This window comes from Ciona intestinalis, chromosome 3 (assembly GCF_000224145.3).
Source record: "Ciona intestinalis chromosome 3, KH, whole genome shotgun sequence".
Taxonomy (NCBI): Eukaryota; Metazoa; Chordata; class Ascidiacea; order Phlebobranchia; family Cionidae; genus Ciona; species Ciona intestinalis.
Window position 1 is genome coordinate 4431039 of NC_020168.2, and position 19154 is coordinate 4450192.

At 35.0% G+C, this 19154-nt stretch overlaps 2 protein-coding genes across 2 annotated transcripts in view; both read left to right on the forward strand.

The window, feature by feature from the left end:
- The first annotated feature begins 3639 nt into the window (after positions 1–3639).
- Positions 3640–5988, forward strand: LOC100176454. The gene is made up of 4 exons (XM_002124670.5): positions 3640–3919; positions 4141–4345; positions 5030–5154; positions 5456–5988. Exons 1-4 carry the CDS (start codon positions 3689–3691, stop codon positions 5639–5641), a joined length of 747 nt encoding a protein of 248 aa, XP_002124706.1. The 5' UTR covers positions 3640–3688; the 3' UTR covers positions 5642–5988.
- A 1661-nt stretch (positions 5989–7649) lies between these two features.
- The window catches only part of LOC100177157 (ubiquitin carboxyl-terminal hydrolase 7), a gene marked incomplete in the record, with an annotated part of 11933 nt that continues 428 nt past the window's right edge, over positions 7650–19154 (forward strand). The window contains 15 exon segments of the mRNA XM_004225796.4: positions 7650–8701; positions 8982–9460; positions 9827–9997; positions 10448–10582; positions 11253–11357; positions 11643–11793; positions 12747–12953; positions 14050–14124; positions 14383–14619; positions 15884–16018; positions 16535–16723; positions 17097–17255; positions 17647–17841; positions 18113–18191; positions 18401–19139. Of these exon segments, the coding sequence (XP_004225844.1) occupies positions 7802–8701; positions 8982–9460; positions 9827–9997; positions 10448–10582; positions 11253–11357; positions 11643–11793; positions 12747–12953; positions 14050–14124; positions 14383–14619; positions 15884–16018; positions 16535–16723; positions 17097–17255; positions 17647–17841; positions 18113–18191; positions 18401–18450 (3267 nt within the window).

Below are 19154 nucleotides of genomic sequence, written 5' to 3' on the forward strand. Positions count from 1 at the left end.
TAATGGTGGTATATACACACATGGTAGCCAAATAGGATTCGCCCAGGGCAATTTTATAACACTAATGAATAGCTTGCGGTTTAATTCCATTGTCGACTAAAGCGGTTGTAAAGTGTATTATCGCCTATAATACTCTATATATTGTGATGATAGTGCCGTCGAAAGATTGCCGGTAGCTAAAATATTTGCTTTTGAAAGAGCTCTGTTTACATTCAGCAGCGTTCGTGGCTTAGTAGCAAGGGACCGTGGAACCGACGATTTCGTTCAAAGGATCGCAGCCGGTAGAACAATATTTTTGTAGACTGGGGTTAGAAATTACCATTTATAGTTTGTTTTGGGAGAACTGTTGCTGTCGTAATGGCTTTAGTTTGAAAAGAAACGGTCAGTAAATTTTCCCAAGTTCGCATTATAGCAAAAAAATTAATGTCTACTACTGATTTGCATCCTGAAATTATAAAGGTAAACAGTAATGTATATATATAAATAATGAAATGTGGGTGAACCAGGTCGGACAGCGGCATGTTCGTGCACCAATGAGCTCTCACGCGATGATATATTTGTATTTCACTCATCTGTTTACAAAAGCTTTCTCTTGTCTCTCATTGACTCTCTTTCAAAGAAAGACAGTTGATATTGTTTAAACATGAACCACATGGTGTGGCAAAGGTTAGCGTTGATACAATTTAGGAAAGCTTTGTTTTTACATTGTTTTGTCTTGGGTAAGGTTGCGTGCCTAAGATTATGTAAGACGAGAAAAGTAATTTGAACTCAAATCGGACGTCTCGTGCACTCTGCCCTATATATTACCGGCGAGTGTCTTCTTAGGTGAAATTCGTATACCACCAGCTTGAATTCAGATCGATATTTCAGATATGTCTTTGTTTTACACTTAGCATTATAAAACACTACAGTTTTTGCCGTTGAGATTTTTACTTCACTGCGCAAAGATTGCCACAGCACCAAAATCAATATTAAGCTTCCGGCCGTTGTAGGCAGTGCAAACAAAACTTGCAGATATAGATTATGTCAAGTAAAGTCTGTTAAGTTCAGTGTAAAGAGGCAAGCAGTTAAAAGATTAATACTGTAGGGTAAGATGGATACCGATAACACCCAAATCCGAAATTTTTTAATCGTTTTTTTTTATACAACTAACAACGCTCATTGGAGCCGTGAAGATATGGTTATATAGTTCTGTATTTTTTGTTCACTGCCAAATCAGGCACTAAAGAACAAGATGGGCCATCTTACCCCAGCCTATTATTTACAGCTTTTCCCGAACTTCATATTCAGAAACTGTTTATTACGTCGCAGACATGCTGGAAGCGTGTCAAATTTGCATCCCCGGTTTCAACAAAACTGTCTCCTTCAAATAAACCGCAGGAGACAAAGAAACACGTTCTAGATTTCCGGTTAAGTTTATGACATCACAGTAAGCTGCCGGATTGTTAGTGTTGTGTGACATTTATTAACTTCGTGATCGAGTGACCAGGCGTTTTATCGAGTTTTAAACGCTTTTTTTTGTAAATATGCAGAACTAGAGGCGTTTATATGAAAAAGAAGTGGCAAAATGCGGTATATGTAATTGGCTCGTGGTAGGTGCTATATAGTAGAGTGGGGGAAGATGGGACACCTTTAACATATAATATCCAAATAGCCTGATCGTGTTTTAAACAATTAACAACAGTCTATGGAAGTCGTGAGGATACGGTTTTATAATTCATTGAATGTTCTTTGTTTACTACCAAATAAAAAGAGAAAACTAAACGAAAAGGTGTCCCATCTTCCCCAATCCTACTATATATTTAGATTTTAAAGGTTGAATCGTGGGGGTAACTTTTTTAGTTTGTCCTTTACACACAGTAGTAATTGTGTTATTCAGTCTAGCGCTATTCTGAGTAAGTTGCTATTATTTATCAGTCCGTTAAAATTTATCAGAGATGTTTTAATTCAGCGCACCTGGTATAATAGCAGTGTGGAATAATTGCTTCTATGAGACAAAGTAACAATCGATTTAACCATCGCTTATGCATGTGTTTGACATGGTATATGTAATCATTTGTAATGGTTACAATTATAGTTATTGTACATCATTAGTTAGGATGCAGTGTGGCAGGAACATTAATCTACTTCGTGTATGCTTACTTGGGTAGCAGTTGCATAAACAGATTTTCATCTTAGTTTTATATTATAGTATGGACTTTATTTTGCTTGTGGCATTATACAATGTAATGTGATATGTTTAACAAACCGTAAATACCTACAAGTATGTACAGTTCGATCAATGTCGCTTTATTAGATATAATAGGGTGGAGTGGGGGAAGATGGGACGCCTTTTGATTCCGTTTTCTCGTCTTATTTAGTGGTAAGCAAAGAACAGTCAAAGAATAATAAAACCGTATCCTCACTACTCCCATAGACCGTTGTTAATTGTTTAAAACACGATCACGACATTTGGATATTATGTGCTAAAGGTGTCCCATCTTTCCCCACCCTACTATATCAAAAACGCAATTAAGGACTTTAGCATGTGGGGTATAGGAGCTTAGAAAGCAATTATGGAGACATACATGTTAGCTAGGACCTTACATAACCATCTGAGACATAACAATAAACCGAACACGGCAACGCCATTAATATTTCATTAATCTGTACCTTCATACGCTGTATGAAGATAGGCAAGTATTATCACATGTTAGTGCCGCCCTTAATTTAGAAAATACAGGCTTTATCTGTAACCAAAATTGCTGCTTTAGCGGGTAATGAATACGCCTGTTTTTGCGCGTTCTACTTTAATTACGCTGTAAGTTCAAACACCCAAGCTCCCTTTTATGAGGCGGAAGCAATTTTCTAAATTTAGTTTAAAGATGCATTTAACAACCGCCACGAACAACGTATTAATATACGAAGTTTGACGCAACTGTATCCATCACATGCGCGTTACGTAAGTGATTCGTATTTAGAATATAATGTCCCACGTTTCGGTGTCTCGCTGCGTCGTGCGTAAGTTTATGAGATGCGTCATTTTGATGAACCAAATGCGTGGACGTTGTATGCACATTGTAATGAGTCGGTCACATCATGACCAATCAGTTTCCTCTCGTGATTTCCTTTTGTAGAAAACATAAATATCTGCCCCATTTTTTTTATTTTCGGTCAGACATATGTAATACAAATACAAGGGATTAACATAGCTTATAAAATGGTCTTTACCTAACGGCCGACACAACAGTGGTTCGTTAGTATAGTACGCGCATCGGTTCCAGTTTCTGCAGTGTTATAAATCCGGGATTTGCACAGTACAGCATATTTATATTAACTCAAGCTCAGTTATGCAAAACGTATGACAGTTAATTTTTATCCACTTTGCCAGAAAAATATAAATAGTTGACCATTGTTCGCAGAATCCATATTGTCAAGTATCGATATTGTCGTTATTTGAATAGGGAAATAGTGAACGTGCTATATCCCTATTATGGATTCGAACGAAGGTTAAAGTGTATCACGTTTGTGTTGCTTTAGCGTTTATTCAATATTTGTTGCTTTTTTAGAAAGCCCTTTCAATTTTGGCAAAGTCTGTAAATACGTGTTTGCTTTCATAACGAAACTCCCTCTAAAAGCGCCGCGTTAACTGGCGGGGGGGGGGGGCCCCCCCCTTATTCCGTTTCAGATTTAGTACTTGCTGGTAAACATGACTGACTGCAGTCAAAAAGTAGCGCTAGTTTTAGGCGGCTGTGGTAATGTTGGTTCAGGAATTGTGGGCGGTTTGTTAAGAAAGGGATATGGAAGGGTTGCGGTTATTTCACGGGACCCACAACGACTGAACACACTACGCAACAACATTGGTGCCGCAGCAGAAAGAGTTGTTTTTGTGCTTGGTGATGTTGGAAATGAAGCAGGAGCAGAATCTGCTCGTAATGAGGTTGGAAATTGGAATACATAGAAATATGTTTTAAATCGATTGTATTCGGTTTAATCTTCTGTACATTTTCTGTAATTTCTAGCAGCTTTGCAATTATAAATTATAACATGGCTAAAAAAACATATGTATATTTACCATATAGGAGTTATTAATACACCAAGACAGGTAGAAGATTGTTGCTCGCTTCTTTTCTCGTTTATAGTCACAATTATTAATTCCAGGTTGTAGCGCAATGTGGCGGTCGAATCGATGACATTATTGCGGCAATCGGCTTTCCTTGGTGGCAGAAAGGGCCCGTGATGTTTCAGAGCAAGCTGGAGCTTGAGTCGACTCTGAACTCTCTCGTTGTCGCACCCTTTGTAGCTTACAAAACTTTTATACATCTTGTAAAAGATAATCCGAACGGGACGTTTACTTTCGTTACGGGTGAGTACATGGGTGAGATTTTTTGGTTTGTTATCCATTTTCTTTAATATGTTATTTATAATTAATTTATTCGACATTATAAATGTAGTCGCATGACTGGTAATTAGACAATGTGTTAAACAAAGGGTTTATAAATTGTTGTTGTTTGCAAAACGTTTCATTGCATTGGGATATTTCCAACACATGAAACACAAACGTGAGCTGGCAAATTTTAGTTTCGGGATTTAATTAATTACGTTTTCTTTGCTTAAATTGCAAGTAAATTAGCAACACAAATCGAAAAGAAATTTACAATTTTTGTACCAAATATTTATATGGACCAAAAGCAAATTTTCAAACAATTTTGTTTAAAGTTATTAACTGTTAAATACATTCAATATTTCGCTTACGTTTGTTATATCGCGCCATAAACCTCCATAACTATGCAGTGCACCTGTATTGTGAATAGAGGTTTGTGTTTATCTTGTGAAACCACGACAAAAAGGAATTTTAGGCGGCGAGTGTTCCAGTGGTTTCCTTTTATCAAAGAATTTTCGATCTGCTTGGTTGGCAAGCCGGCCTTTTTTGTATTTAAAGCTGTCGACTGATCTTGCCTATACCATAAGCTTAAAACGTGATGTACAGAATTAACCGCACAGGATCCATTAACTGAATTCTTGACATAAAACTTTTATTTTTTACCAGGCGGGGGTGCGGATATGTATTTGGTCCCCGGAACCGGGTTTATGGCCGTAGGTGGCGCAGCATCTCAAGGTTTAGCTCGAGTGTCGTTGAAGGAACATGCCAACGACCCAGTTTGTGTAACGGAGGTTCGTTGCATTTCAATTCAGCAATTCAGCCAGAATACGAGTGTTGATACTGAATAGAATTTTTGTTCAAACTAATAGGAAGTAGTTAACGATTTTTGTTACAAAAGTTACGGTGCGCAGATTCCATAATGTATATAGTGTGCTGCAAGTTTTATAGTTTAAAACTTGACGTTAAACCAGCACGTGTGAGCCGAGTACGTGCATTTTCTCCTGTGTTTAAAATAACAACGAGTTTTATAATTTGGCACTTCCACAGTTAATAAACGTTGGAAATTGTTTTGATTTTTTTCCCGTTATTTAGATTTCTTTTATGCTCGGAGTAACTCCCGTTCCCGAGAAGATGCCCCCCGCTTTCGAATGGATCTTTAATCAAGATGCTGGGGATGCGATTTCATCTGTTATAGTAGCAAGATCAGGACGTGGAAAGACCAGGACCATCACATCACTGGCTGAATTGAAAGTTCTCGCAGAAACGGGCACACTATAAAAGCCCCAGCTAAAATAACTTGAATGAACTTTTCATTGGTTTAATACTCTGTACAAGGTCGAAGACAACTCTAACCTGAAGGAAATAACAAAGAGCAATGACGTACAATGCGATTTTTATTGAATAACGGTCCCTGTTTTATTGCATGAAATTATAAAAATGAACAGCCTATTAGATATATTTTCTGTTCCTCAAAACAACCAACGTCTAGGTTGTGATATTTAACTTGTCGGTGCCTTATTTTTATTTTCTCCATTTTCATATTTTAACAAACTAAATTACGAATCCTACTTTTGTGGAAAAAAATATTTTAAAAGCTAATGGAATAAACTACAAATGACATTTTTCGTAACTAGTATGTATAGTCCGCCGCCGTGGTTTATGTGAGTAGAGTGCCATACCTTGATTAAAGCATAGTCGGTTCGATTCGTGTTCCTGGACATGGTATTCAACGAAATTCCTCCAACGCAGTGGTCACTAAATGTTTTTTCAATTAACCACTTACTAAAAAAATCAATAACCTACAAGCAACCCAGAGATTAAAACCATGGTTTTATTCTCTTTGATGCAACGAACACAAGGTGTCGGATAAAATAATACCTTCCGGTGTTAACCGACGTTGGTTTTAACTGCTGTTGCTTTCCCGCCATGAGGATAAATAAGCGTTATTCATTTAATTCTATATTAAAAGTCGCCAGTAGTTAAAAAAACAACATTTGTCGAATATATTTCGTCTGTATAGTTGTTGGCTTTTTAATCGCACAGTCTTGGATGTTAACGACGGATTTACTTAGTTTAGTTATCGAAAACCGTGTAGTGTATGTCCAAACTTTAATACAAATATCAAAATATTATGGCGAAATCACCAAAAAAAGCTACTTGAAATCACAAAGTATAGTCCTTGGTATTCCTTAAAAAATCTAAGTTCTATTTTATGCAAAACTCAATTTTGTATACAAAGTCTAATTAAAACACATTATATAGACTCTATAGCGTGATGAATTGTTTAAAATCAATCTGTGCAATGATTGGAATTGGGAAATAACTATTTTAAAAGTAATTTCTTGACACGAGTTTAATTTGTCCCCATTCAAAATATTTTTTCATAAATATCCAATATATTTTATTCAAGGAAAAGTTGATTCACTGTTGGGCACGAAGTTTTTATAACTAAAAAGCTTAAAAGATTAGGTTATATATATATTAAATACGTATTACTTAGACATGCCTGTTTGCTGCAAAACGCTGATTACCTCATCTTTTTGACAAAGTACGTCATTTCTGTGTGTATTGTTGATAGCGTTTGGTTTTACTAAAATACACAAGTTTAGTTAGCGTGTAGTTGTATTGTAAAGATTTGCGATAGAATTTAAATACTATTCAGTGTTTCCCTAAATAATTCAATTAGATCAAAGCATTTAAACCCAATAAAGTTAGTTGTTACATCTGTTATGTATAATTTAGTGAATATATAACGCATTTATTTTTTTACTTTGTGTGGAGTGTGGTTTCCTGGTGATTGTTTGTTTGGCCTTGTGGCCAGTGTTAATACATTTCAGCTGTCTATTGTAGTGTGTAATATACTGAAAAAAGTGGGCGAAGAAAATAAGGTATGATAACAATTACTAATGTTTTTTTATTTGTTGAGTCTCCAAAGTCAATAGCTATAGGCCTATAGGTGCAGTCCGTCATCCTATATGGATTAATTGAATGTTCATATTAGTACATAATTGTCAGCTGAAAGCAAAATTGAACTGCCTATGTTTTTACACTCTGATTTGTTTGTTTGGAAATTCCGATCATATAAGCTACAGTAAAACATTTTCTACACAGAAGCTGTGAAACTGTTAACACTGCAACATAATTTAATCAAGTGTAATATACATCAGTTTATTTGCTGTAAGTTTATGATGTGTATTATGTAAGCCATATTGGCATTTGGTTTAAAATAACACACTAATTTCAATTTTTTGTGTGTGTATGTTTAACTGTTTTGTTTCATTAACAGATGAGTAATGTGCTGCAGTGGTCTGAATTGTATTTAAATTATTCACTTACTTGCAATTCGCAGCCATTGGGCACATAAACAGTAAGCCTAGGGTGTGTGTGTCAGACCTCAGCGCTTTGAGTGTGCCACAAATAGAAGAGACATATAAGCCTATGGAGGAAGGTAACACACCAATGCCTGACACAACAACTTTGCATAACACCCCACAGCATCAGGGTGGCAACCCAGATGCAATGGAGACAGAGGATAGTCCTGCAATCAATGATGCAAGTATGGTGAATGGAGACGCTTCGGAAAACGATGATGCAAAGTCGGATGAAATAGCGGAGGAAGACGATGAGTTTGGTTTCTATCGTTCGCAGGCTACATTCAGTTTTACAGTAGATAACATAAACAAACTGGTTGAATCAACGACTAGTCCACCAACCTATGTTCGTGGTCTGCCTTGGCGTATTCTGGTGATGCCACGTACAATACATGATCGCTCTGCCGGCAAGAGTCTTGGATACTTTTTGCAGTGCAATGCAGAGAACGAATCAACGTTATGGTCTTGCCACGGCTCAGCTGCTCTGCGGATTTTGCCAGCTAAGGACGGAGTGGAAATGCTGGATAAAAAGATTGAACACATGTTTTACTGCAAGGAAAATGACTGGGGCTTCAGTACGTTTCTTCCCTGGGCCGATTTAGTAAACCCTGAAAAGGGTTACATTACGCCTGATAAAAAAGTAACATTTCAAGTTCATGTTTATGCCGATGCCCCTCATGGTCTGGCTTGGGACAGTCGCAAATTGACGGGATATATCGGACTAAAAAATCAGGGAGCCACTTGTTACATGAACAGTTTACTCCAGACTTTGTTTTTCACCAACAAGTTACGCAAAGCTGTGTACATGATGCCAACCGAGAGCGATGACTCGATGAAGAGTGTCTCACTGGCGCTACAACGAGTTTTCTATGAACTACAGTCAAGTGACAAGCCTGTAGCGACCAAAAAATTAACGAAATCCTTTGGTTGGGAAACCTTCGATTCTTTCATGCAGCATGATGTCCAGGTTTGAAAATATTGATTTCTATTGATTTTTTTAACTGATTAGCAATCGGTAATTGATGTGCTTATATTGGCACCAAGCTAGTCTGCAGTCTGTTAAACAGCTCATTACAAAGGCAACAAGGTACAATTCATGTGTACCTATGTGTTAATTATTGCAGTATCTAATATGCACATTTAAAAAAACACCCTTAAGTCCAATATTGTTTGTAAAGCTACGCATGACCCTACAATTACTTATTTATATATTATATATTTTTTTCCTTGTTTTTTTTGTTTCGTAGGAGTTGTGCAGAGTACTTCTTGACAATGTAGAGCTAAAGATGAAAGGAACATGCGTGGAAGGTACCATCCCAGATATTCTGGAGGGCAAGTTCAAGTCCTATGTGAAGTGCAAGCATGTGGACTACGTCTCGAGCCGTGAAGAATCTTTCTTTGACATCCAGCTTATTGTTAAAGGAAACAAAAACGTGATGGAGTCTTTCAGAAACTATGTAAAGCCTGATACATTGGATGGTGACAACAAATTCGATGCCGGAGACTTTGGGATGCAGGAGGCGGAAAAAGGGATCATCTTCAAGCACTTCCCCGCTGTTTTACATCTCCAGTTGCTGCGATTTCAGTATGATGCAGCAACGGATATGTATGTTAAAACAAACGACCGATATGAGTTCCCAGAAGTTCTTCATCTTGATGAGTTCCTTGAAAAACCTGACAGAAATGATTCCGCTGTTTATATTTTACATGCAATCCTTGTTCACAGGTAATTAGTTCTATGTAATGTGTGAGGGAAATGAGGAATGTTATGTAATTTGTCTGTAGTTTCTGTAATGTGTTAACAGTTTTGCTGTTTTAACAGAAAGCCAGTGATTTTGCTTCTGTACAATAATAAAAAACTTTCCAAATATATTTTTCAATATAATACCTTTTCATCCAAACTGTTAAACTCCCAAAAATACTAAAACACTAGTTCCTAATTTTTAATACTAAAATATAAGCTGATTACTAAAATATAAAAATACTACTTACTAATTTTAGGTACTAAATTACTAGTTACTAAAATGTAAAAATACCAGTTACTAATTTAAGCATGCATCTTAATTGGTTGTAAAATACTTTCTATTTTCAGTGGAGACAACCATGGTGGGCATTACGTTGCGTATTTAAACCCAAAAGGGGATGGAAAGTGGTGTAAGTTCGATGACGATGTAGTTTCTCGTTGCACTAAAAAAGAAGCTTTCCTTGGCAGTTATGGAGGGGTTGGTGAAGAATCCTACGTGGCAAGAAATTCAACAAACGCGTATGTTAATGTTACATGTTGTTTTCATGCATTTATCAATATTTTGTTGAGAGCAGCAAATTTGTGTTGTAATGAAATAACTCGCATGACATACAGGCTTTTTATCACATTTAAATTGTTGCGGGTGGTTTTTAAATTGTGTTTTTTTCATCGTTTGGCGGGGTACATACAAAACTTCTATTAATATACGTTGACAAGTTGCTTGATAATTCTGAAAATTGAGTTAAAAATAGATTTCTGCTGAAGTAGCATGCGTGAAACGCAAATAGATAATTCATGCGTTTAAACTGATGCTTTGACATGTCTACAACAGTAAACATTTCTCTTTATGTGTTAAAGCATTTTTTTACAATCCTCTTTTTAAATTATCAAAAAACACTACAATGGCAAAACATACCCAAAGAAAGTAGAAGCACTATTGTACATGATTATGATTTTAACCCTCCACAGGTACATGTTGGTTTATATTCGTAAAAGTAAACTGAATGACGTGTTGTGCCCGGTCACTGACGCTGACATCCCTGAACAACTCATGGAAAGATTGAACGAGGAACGCCAGCTTGAAGCATTCAGGAGAAAAGAGAAGTAAGTTCAATCTTTACCAACCAATATTTTTAGTTAATGTGTATAGTTTTATAGAACCTAACAAATTTTATAAAACTATATTGTCCTTGTGCAAATCATCTAACTGTAATTGCTTCAATGGGTCCATGATTATCTGAAATCTTCAGTTCTACAGTATTTGCGGATTTCTTTTTAAATTATCATACCCAGTCTGCTATAGTTTATTTTTTAAATACTGGTAGTCGTCAAACACCTCCAGGAAAGTGACAGGCTTCAAAATCTGGTAAGGTCTGTACAGTAGAACCCCGGGTGCTGGGGAATAGGCCGATCCTGGCCTAAATTCTAGGACCCATGGCGTGTTAGACCTCTTCCACATAGAATAGTTGTCAAACATAGGGCTAGGGCACTTCATTAATTTTTTTGCCGACTGGCAAATCTACTTAATAAAAGACACTCTGGCTCTAGTTGTTTCTATAAATGCTTAACAACATGGTAAAAAAAAGTATTTTATGCATAAAACGGAGCTGCTAAAACATATGATCCTCTGTTCCAAAGTTGAGGTGACATGTCACCCTAGGCACCATTAATGTTACCTCTCTGAACATTCATACATTTATTTTAAATCTTTTTATGCAATAGTAGCCCATTACCTCATATGAAAACCCATTGTTTATTGATGTTTTGTCTACAGAGCTGAGATGCATCTCTATCTATCTGTTAATCTTGTCACTGAAGATATGTTCTGTGGTCACCAGGCTGAAGATCTTTTCGATTTTGAGCGTTCTCACTTCACAAGGTTGTTAACAAACTCTTGGTTTATTAAATTATTACATTTTTTTTTCTTGGTACTTTTCATGCATTATGTACGCAAAATGCATTATGTACGCAAAAATGCATTATGTACGCAAAAAATTTTTTAACTTTTCTGAAACCTTCTATAAAAGTTATTCAAATGGTTATAACTTTTTATTTGTATTTTACAAATATTACTTTTAATTTTTTTGTAATTTTTTTAATGCAAAACTGTTTTAAAATTTCTGTGTTGCTCAAATAGGTTCTATCTTATTGTTTCACCTTTCAGGCACATCAAGATATTGAGACAAGCTTCTTTTGATGACCTACTCAACCTTATATCACAAGGCATCGGATATTCAAAGAATCAGTTCCGTTTGTGGTTGTTCAGTCAACGACCCAACAATTCATGGAGACCTACCTTGTTAGAGACGGGAGAGGTTGGTATTTTGTAATGCAGTAAAATGGACATTTAAAAAAAGTTGATGGGAGAGTGAACCCAGTTTTTCTAATATAAAATTTCAACACAGTAGAATAAGGGCATTTATTAAATACAATAAAACATACAATTAAATACATAAAATGTAAATACAGTGTAATACAGTAAGGTACATAACTTTTAAATGCAGTGTAATAGTAATACAGTAATGTGAACTCATTTTTAAATATACAATAACACATTAGAGTAAATCCATTTGTTTTAAATACAAAAATACAGTAGAGTAAATTTTTAAAATAAAATAAAATTTTTTTAAAGATGAACGGTTTATATATTAGATGCGTGTATGTGCATTAAGTCATATGATATTTTCTAGCGTTTACAATTTTATGTAGCATGTGTACTATGTAATGCAATGGATATCGTTTTATGAATTCTTAGAAGAACAGCTGCTTATTTGGTTAGCTGTAACATCAACAGTCAGCTGCATAATACAATTGTTAACCAACAATAACATATTTTATTAGTCATTTAATACATTGTTCATTTTGTAATATGAATTGTCATCCTGTTTCTATAGTTAATCCCTTGGAATTTAAATAACATTTTTACTGTGATTTTAACTTTCAAAAGGACAAGAATTATTAAATTAGGAAGTTGCCCAACTACTTTTCCAATACCTATATGGCTGGTGTAAAAATGTGTTATTTACAAGACCACAGACGTCAAATTTTCGGTGACACATTAATATGCAGTTACACTGATAGTTGTTAAATATAACAAACCTTATCAATTAATGTGGTGAATGCAATACACTTGGCTCTAACTGTTTGTATAGGCAGGGTAAATGCAATTTTAAGTGTAAGGTACACCTCAACATATATTGTCATCCATGTTTTATAGTTTGGGTACCAAGTCACCCCATCCACCCCTAACATTGTACCTATGTACTAGACTGTGGGAAAACATTTGATCGAAGTCGCTGAAAATGAAAATCCATGGCATTTGTGGTTGGAGACGATCCAACCCGACAGTACAGAAGACACATTACCAGCATTTGATAAACAAGGTGACATCTTGGTGTTCCTGAAGATGTACACACCAAGCACACGAACAATCTCTTACTGTGGACATGTGTCAGTGCCCATAGAAGGCACCTCGGTAAGCCTAATTTTTATGTTTCTTTGGTTTAACCCCCCTTTAATCCCATATTATAAACTAATGTAAAAAGTCCTTTAAATGGTTTGTATAATAAACAAAAAAATCAACTTTTACAAACTACTTTACCTGAAAAATACCTTATTTTTTGTTCTATGTTTATATTTTAATTCCTTGTTAAACCATACTGCTTTTTACAATTACTGGTAGTTTGCTCTATACTGTTGGAAATATTAACATAAAAAACAATATCAATTAAAAAGGATTCAACTGTCATTGGTAAACACCAACAACAGTAGGAATATATTATTAACATGATAGGAGATTCTAGGAAAATATTTTGCATATAAGATATGGGGTATGGGGGTTGCATGTCTCTTGTTTTCCAACAAATACAACATGTTGTCTGCATATCACCTAAACTAGATAAATGATGTGTTGTATGTACTAGTGTTTACTGCCTTGTGGTGTTGGTAGTTTTGAGATTTAAGTACATCACATAATTTCTAAGTTTACAAACTTAAAAATAATTTTTTTTTAGCTTGGGTATTTTTTTATTTGGGGCCCAGATCTAACAAATAAACCATAATCCAATATGGTAGTGAAATGAACAATCTTTCAGCAATATTAGTTATTTGTACTTAAAATACTGTGGCTTAGTGTTATGTAGTGAAACGTCCAATTTAAATCAAGTTGCCAGTCCTAGTAATGTAATTCTGTTTGATTTGTTAACCATTTAATGAGGTGAAAACTAATCCACATTGATTTGTGACTTCCACCTTTACAGTTAAGTTACCACCGCTTTTGAAGGGCTTAGAATATTAAAAAACCTCATTAGGTTTAGTTCAATCTTGGTACTTTAAAATAGCTGTTTTTTATAAATTGGGTCTTGTTTGTTTCGTTTTAACCGGATTCTCTGTTACTGTTACGTCATTTTTGCAGAAAAAAATGATTTTTTTGCAAAATAAATTTATTTTCCCCCCATTCTCACTTAATTTTTAATCAACTCTAATTTACCCAACATAGAGATAGAACTACATGGAACTACATAAAAAAAAAGAATTAGGTTAACTAATTTGTATTCCATTGTTTATTACAGGTGGTAGCAATGGAAAAAACTCTTCGCAAACGTGGTGGCTTGCCACCTAATACACCTCTGCTGCTATTTGAGGAGGTAAGTCTTTGTATTTTATTTTTGGAAAATATTTTTTAATGTTAAAAAAGTTTCTCAATTTTTACTGTTCAAAAATTGTTTTCAAAACAAAAGTTTTCTTGGCTATTTTAAAGATAGAATTGAAACTATATCTTAGGGTATGCCTGGCTACCCTGCAACCCCAAAACTGGCGCCTATGCAACCCCATAGACGTTCCTACCCTGTTGTTTTAAATATGCAACCCCATAGGCCTGCCTATCAATGTTGTTTTAAATACAGATCAGTGCATCGGAGCTCCGACCTATCCATGATCGCAACCTCCAGTTCGGTGAAGTGATGGATAAACTTATGGATGGAAATATCATCGTCTTCCAACCGGTCGAGCCTTCATGTCCGGATGCCGCTAGATACTTCCTGGATGTTTTCTTCAGAGTTGATGTGATCCTCTGTGATAAGAATGATCCTCTTGATCCCGGCTTCACTGTGTCTCTTAATCGGAACTGGACATACGGACAAGTGAGTTATATTGTTTAGATTTGGTTGGTGCAATATAAAGCAGTAGGTGAATATAAATGTTGGTACTGGTGAAGAATCCTCTGGTGTATGGTATAGGTTAGGATGGCGAAAAGTGTTAGACGTTGGCAGTTTTGGGTTACAGCTTTTATGAGTTAGTAGTTACGATTAAATTATCGGATAACGTAGGTGAAGAATTCTTCACTAGCACCAAAAATGTTTTGCTGTTGTTTTTATTAAGCATAACTTCAAAAAAGGTAAATACCTCTAATTGTAAAAATATCTTTATTTTATTGATTTTGTACCCCATCAAACAATGCCATGTAAAACCAATAGCCGTGTTGGCTTTTCCCTTTTTTCAAGCACCTGTGAATTTACAAATTTTATTTATTGTGTCATGATCTATGATGTTTCTATGGTGTGACAGACAAAACACTGATATAATAAAACTTTTTACCAAAAAAAAGTTTTATTTATAGCACTTTACAAATAAATTGACTTTTGTATTTTCTTTCAAAATAGTATTGCTAGTTATTTATGGATCCTGCCTGTATTAATAAATATTGTTTGATTGAAGTGTGTAGTGTGCCTTCATTCAAAGGTTCAAGCATTGCATTGCTTATGTTACATTGTTATGTGTTTGTGTAATATGATGTCATTTAGTGATCTAACCTCTTCCTGTATAGCACATGTTACATCATAATACCAAATGTTGAATTTTTAATAACGCATTTACTGAAACTAAATGTTTTTAAGCTGTTTGTAAATCCACTTAACTAAGTATATCAGTACAGAACATGCATTATATATGTTTTCCCCTAGGTTTTGCAAATAATAAATTAAATTATATGGCTTTGAAAGGTGCCAAGTAAGTTTATATTGTGTTTCTTAGCACCAATAAAGAGAATATTACTGCTAAATTAAAGGCAGTCAATTTTATACATCTATTGTGAAAGACCTGTACATTGAAATGTGTCAAGAGCATACTTTCTACAATAAAAGAAATGACGCATTAAACCAAATGTGTTAATAACACAAAGCCCTGTATAATAAGAGAAATAAGTCCAACACATTTTCTACCTTTCGATCTCGGAAATGTAGTTTTACAACCATTCTCTTTAAAGCAATCACCCCCAAGGTTAAAGGTTAATGAAAATGTGTCAGATTTTATAATGGTTTACAATTTGGCTGCAACGACTTAACTAAGCACCTCATTAATGTAGCATCTATCATGTTCATACACTTATGTACCTCTTTTTGCTATTAGTTTGCAGAGAAGGTTGCTGAAAGGTTGGACACAGATCCAATGATGCTTCAGTTCTTCAGAGTCCAGAATGTCCGGGATCAGCCAGGCAATGTTATAAGGTCAAGTTTCGATGGCCAGCTTAAGGATTTGCTTCAGGTAAAACAACGTTTCAGTTAATTGTAGTATTAGTGGACTTGTGATAAATATTGGGTGGTATATTATTTGTGCGTTTGTACACTGTTTACAACCGGTTTTTGCATCTAAAAGAGATCTGGCAATTTTTCTTTTTTATTTGGAATGTTAATTTTTTAATGTGATTTTAAAATTCATAAGATTGCTTAAAGTAGTCCAACAGCAACATCATATATATATACAGGTTATAAATGTTTTAGTGGAAAATTACTTTAGTTCTATTGATGACCTATTAATTTTATTTTCGTCACAAGCCACCATAAAGTTAGCTTTATCATGCTTGTTACAACTAGATAACCTGCTGTGAGACCACTGTTGTTGTATAGTAACTGTCATAATTAATATTATATTGAAATCCAGTTAATATGCATTGAATTGCTTTTCTTATATTTGTTTAAAAACTCGCTATTGATAATGGTACCACCATTTGTCATACAAATTGTTTACCATGGTGTCATGTAACTAAAACTTGTTGTACAGATCTATGGGACCAGGAAGCCATCCAAGAGACTTTACTACCAACAGTTAACAATGAAAGTTAACGAGTTTGAAAACAAACGTCAATTCCGGTGTATGTTTGTATGGCCTAACCTAAAGGAGGAGGAAATCGTGTTATATCCGAATAAGACAAGCTGTGTTGCTGGTCTGCTAGAAGAATGTAGGAAAAAGGTAAATTTTTAATAAAATTTAGGTAACAAAATTTTAAAAGGTAAAATTGTAATAAAATTTAGGTACAATTTTAAAAAAGGTAAAATTTTTTTGGGGTTTGTATGAGTTTTTATTGGGTTTAGAACCTGGATTTCTTGATGGCCTTGATCTGTTAGGTGTTAGAAAAGGGAAAAATGCATTGATGGAAAAGTTCACAAATTATACATCCCTGTGTTCTTACGTCAATGGTAGCAACATCGAGCCTGAAAATCCTAACCTCTTGGGTGGAGGCAGGCATATTAACTGGTGTGCCCAGACTTGTAAAATCCTTTATCCCTGTAAAAAAAGGAGGTGTTTTGTTTTTTGTTAATAACTGTAAACCTATTTTTTTCAGTTTGCGATTGATAGCAGCAAGGAGCTTCGTGTGCTAGAAGTTGTAGGTAATAAGATTTGTGGAATTCTGCGACCGGAAAAAGCCCTTGAGGATTTGACACCGTATGGTCAAGTAGCCAGGTTGTACAGGATAGAGATTGTGCCTGATGATCAAAAGGAGGTAACTGTCTAACTGATATTACTATGAATGTATTCCAGTATGAAAAAGTAATGAAAACTAGAACTATATGGTATTTTTATTCTTAATCTGTTAAGTGTCCTGCCTAGGCGTATTTGAACTTTGTTTTAAAGCTGATTTACAGATCACGGTTATATTAGGTGCCTAAAACATGGATTTTCTGGTCAGATTTAACACAAACATGACAGCCCATGCACAATATGTTTTAAATAAACCGCTGCAACTCTGCTAATATATAACTTGATTGTTCTCTTAGATTTATTATGGTTTTACTCTTAGAATCTAGCTTTTGTAAGTTTATATTTTTAAAAATTTTGTCTCCAGCCGCTTGAGCGAATAAATGTTTGCCATATTAAATAACTTCTAATCCTAGATAAGTGATGAGGAGGTTCTGATCTGTGCAAGCCATTTCCACAAGGAAATCTACAACACCTTTGGTGTTCCTCTCCTCATAAAAGTAAGGACAGGAGAACGGTTTTCTGAGATTCGGGAACGCATTCAGAAAGCAATGGAAATTCCTGACAATGTGTTTGAAAAATACAAAATAGCTGTGGTAGTTGCAGGACAGGTAAGTGACATAGACTTTTTATATGACCTTTTCAAATTAAAGTGGGAAAGTTTGGAAAAGTTTAGTTTTAAGTCTAATTTAAGTTAAAAAAAAATTCACCACTAAAAAGTAATATTTTTGCTGTATTTTTTGAAGTAAGTAAATATTGATTGGCTTTTGCTAATTTGGTTTCAGAATTCAGAATAGGTTCTAATATCTGACCATTAGTTACTGTTTTTTATTTTTGTTATTACTTATTTTGTTTATTAACTTATTGCTGCTTTTTTCCCAGGTAAAGTACATGTCCGAAGATATGCACATGATGATGAACTTGAAAGATGTTATGCCCACAATGACCGCTTGCTACTCAGGTATAAATTTGGTACAATTATTTTTACAAAGTGTGGTCCAACATCTGGCATACAAAATCAATATTTGTTCTGTAAATTGAAACCCTATTGGCATTAGCTAATAATAGACACACAACAACTACAATTTACTATATAATAATACAATGTAAAACTTCTGTCATTGTACTACATAGTTTAGGTATTTACTAATCTTGTATTACGTATTGCAGAGTTCAAAGTTATGTGCAAAGGCTTGGATAGGACTGGACCATTTAAATAAAAACTCCAAGCGTCACCAAAGCAGGTTCGGTTACACAGAAAAGGCAATTAAGATCCATAACTGAAGAAGGCCACTGTTTTAAACCGGGTCAAGCCAGCAAGATGAGCAGTCAACCATTTTCTGTGGACATAATTTTGTGGGCGTAAAGATATTATCTAGTTAGAAAATTTCTGGAACAATTTCGGATTGGTGGACAGTGTGTTTGTTTTTTGTTCATGACGGTGATTTCTATATTTTCGCACCACTATTGTCCATCCCTGTGATATGTAACAGGCTCACTGCTATGCAGTTTAAATCCACATAGTTGAGTGTTTGGAATCTATAGTGATGTATTATACCCACAATGTCCCACAGAAGTTCCAAATATCAAATAAGCGGTAACAACAATCTATAGAACAGCTCCCACTGTCTGCTGCTGGTATAATATTTCCCACAAACACTCCCATTTCATTTACCACGATTGCTGGCAACAATGTATGAGAGTGTTTAGAATTGCGTATTTCTGCTGTGTAAAGTGCTGGTGGACTCTACAGTAAACCCTATATCTTAATTCCTTGGTTTTTCCGTGTATGTAACCCTGTTCATAGCCGATTTACTTTTAAATTACAACGTACCAGACTTTTAGACACTTTACTCCTTTTCCTACATTGCCCTACACTTTGTTTTGTTTCGCTACTATGGCTATTTTTGTCTTTACTTAACAT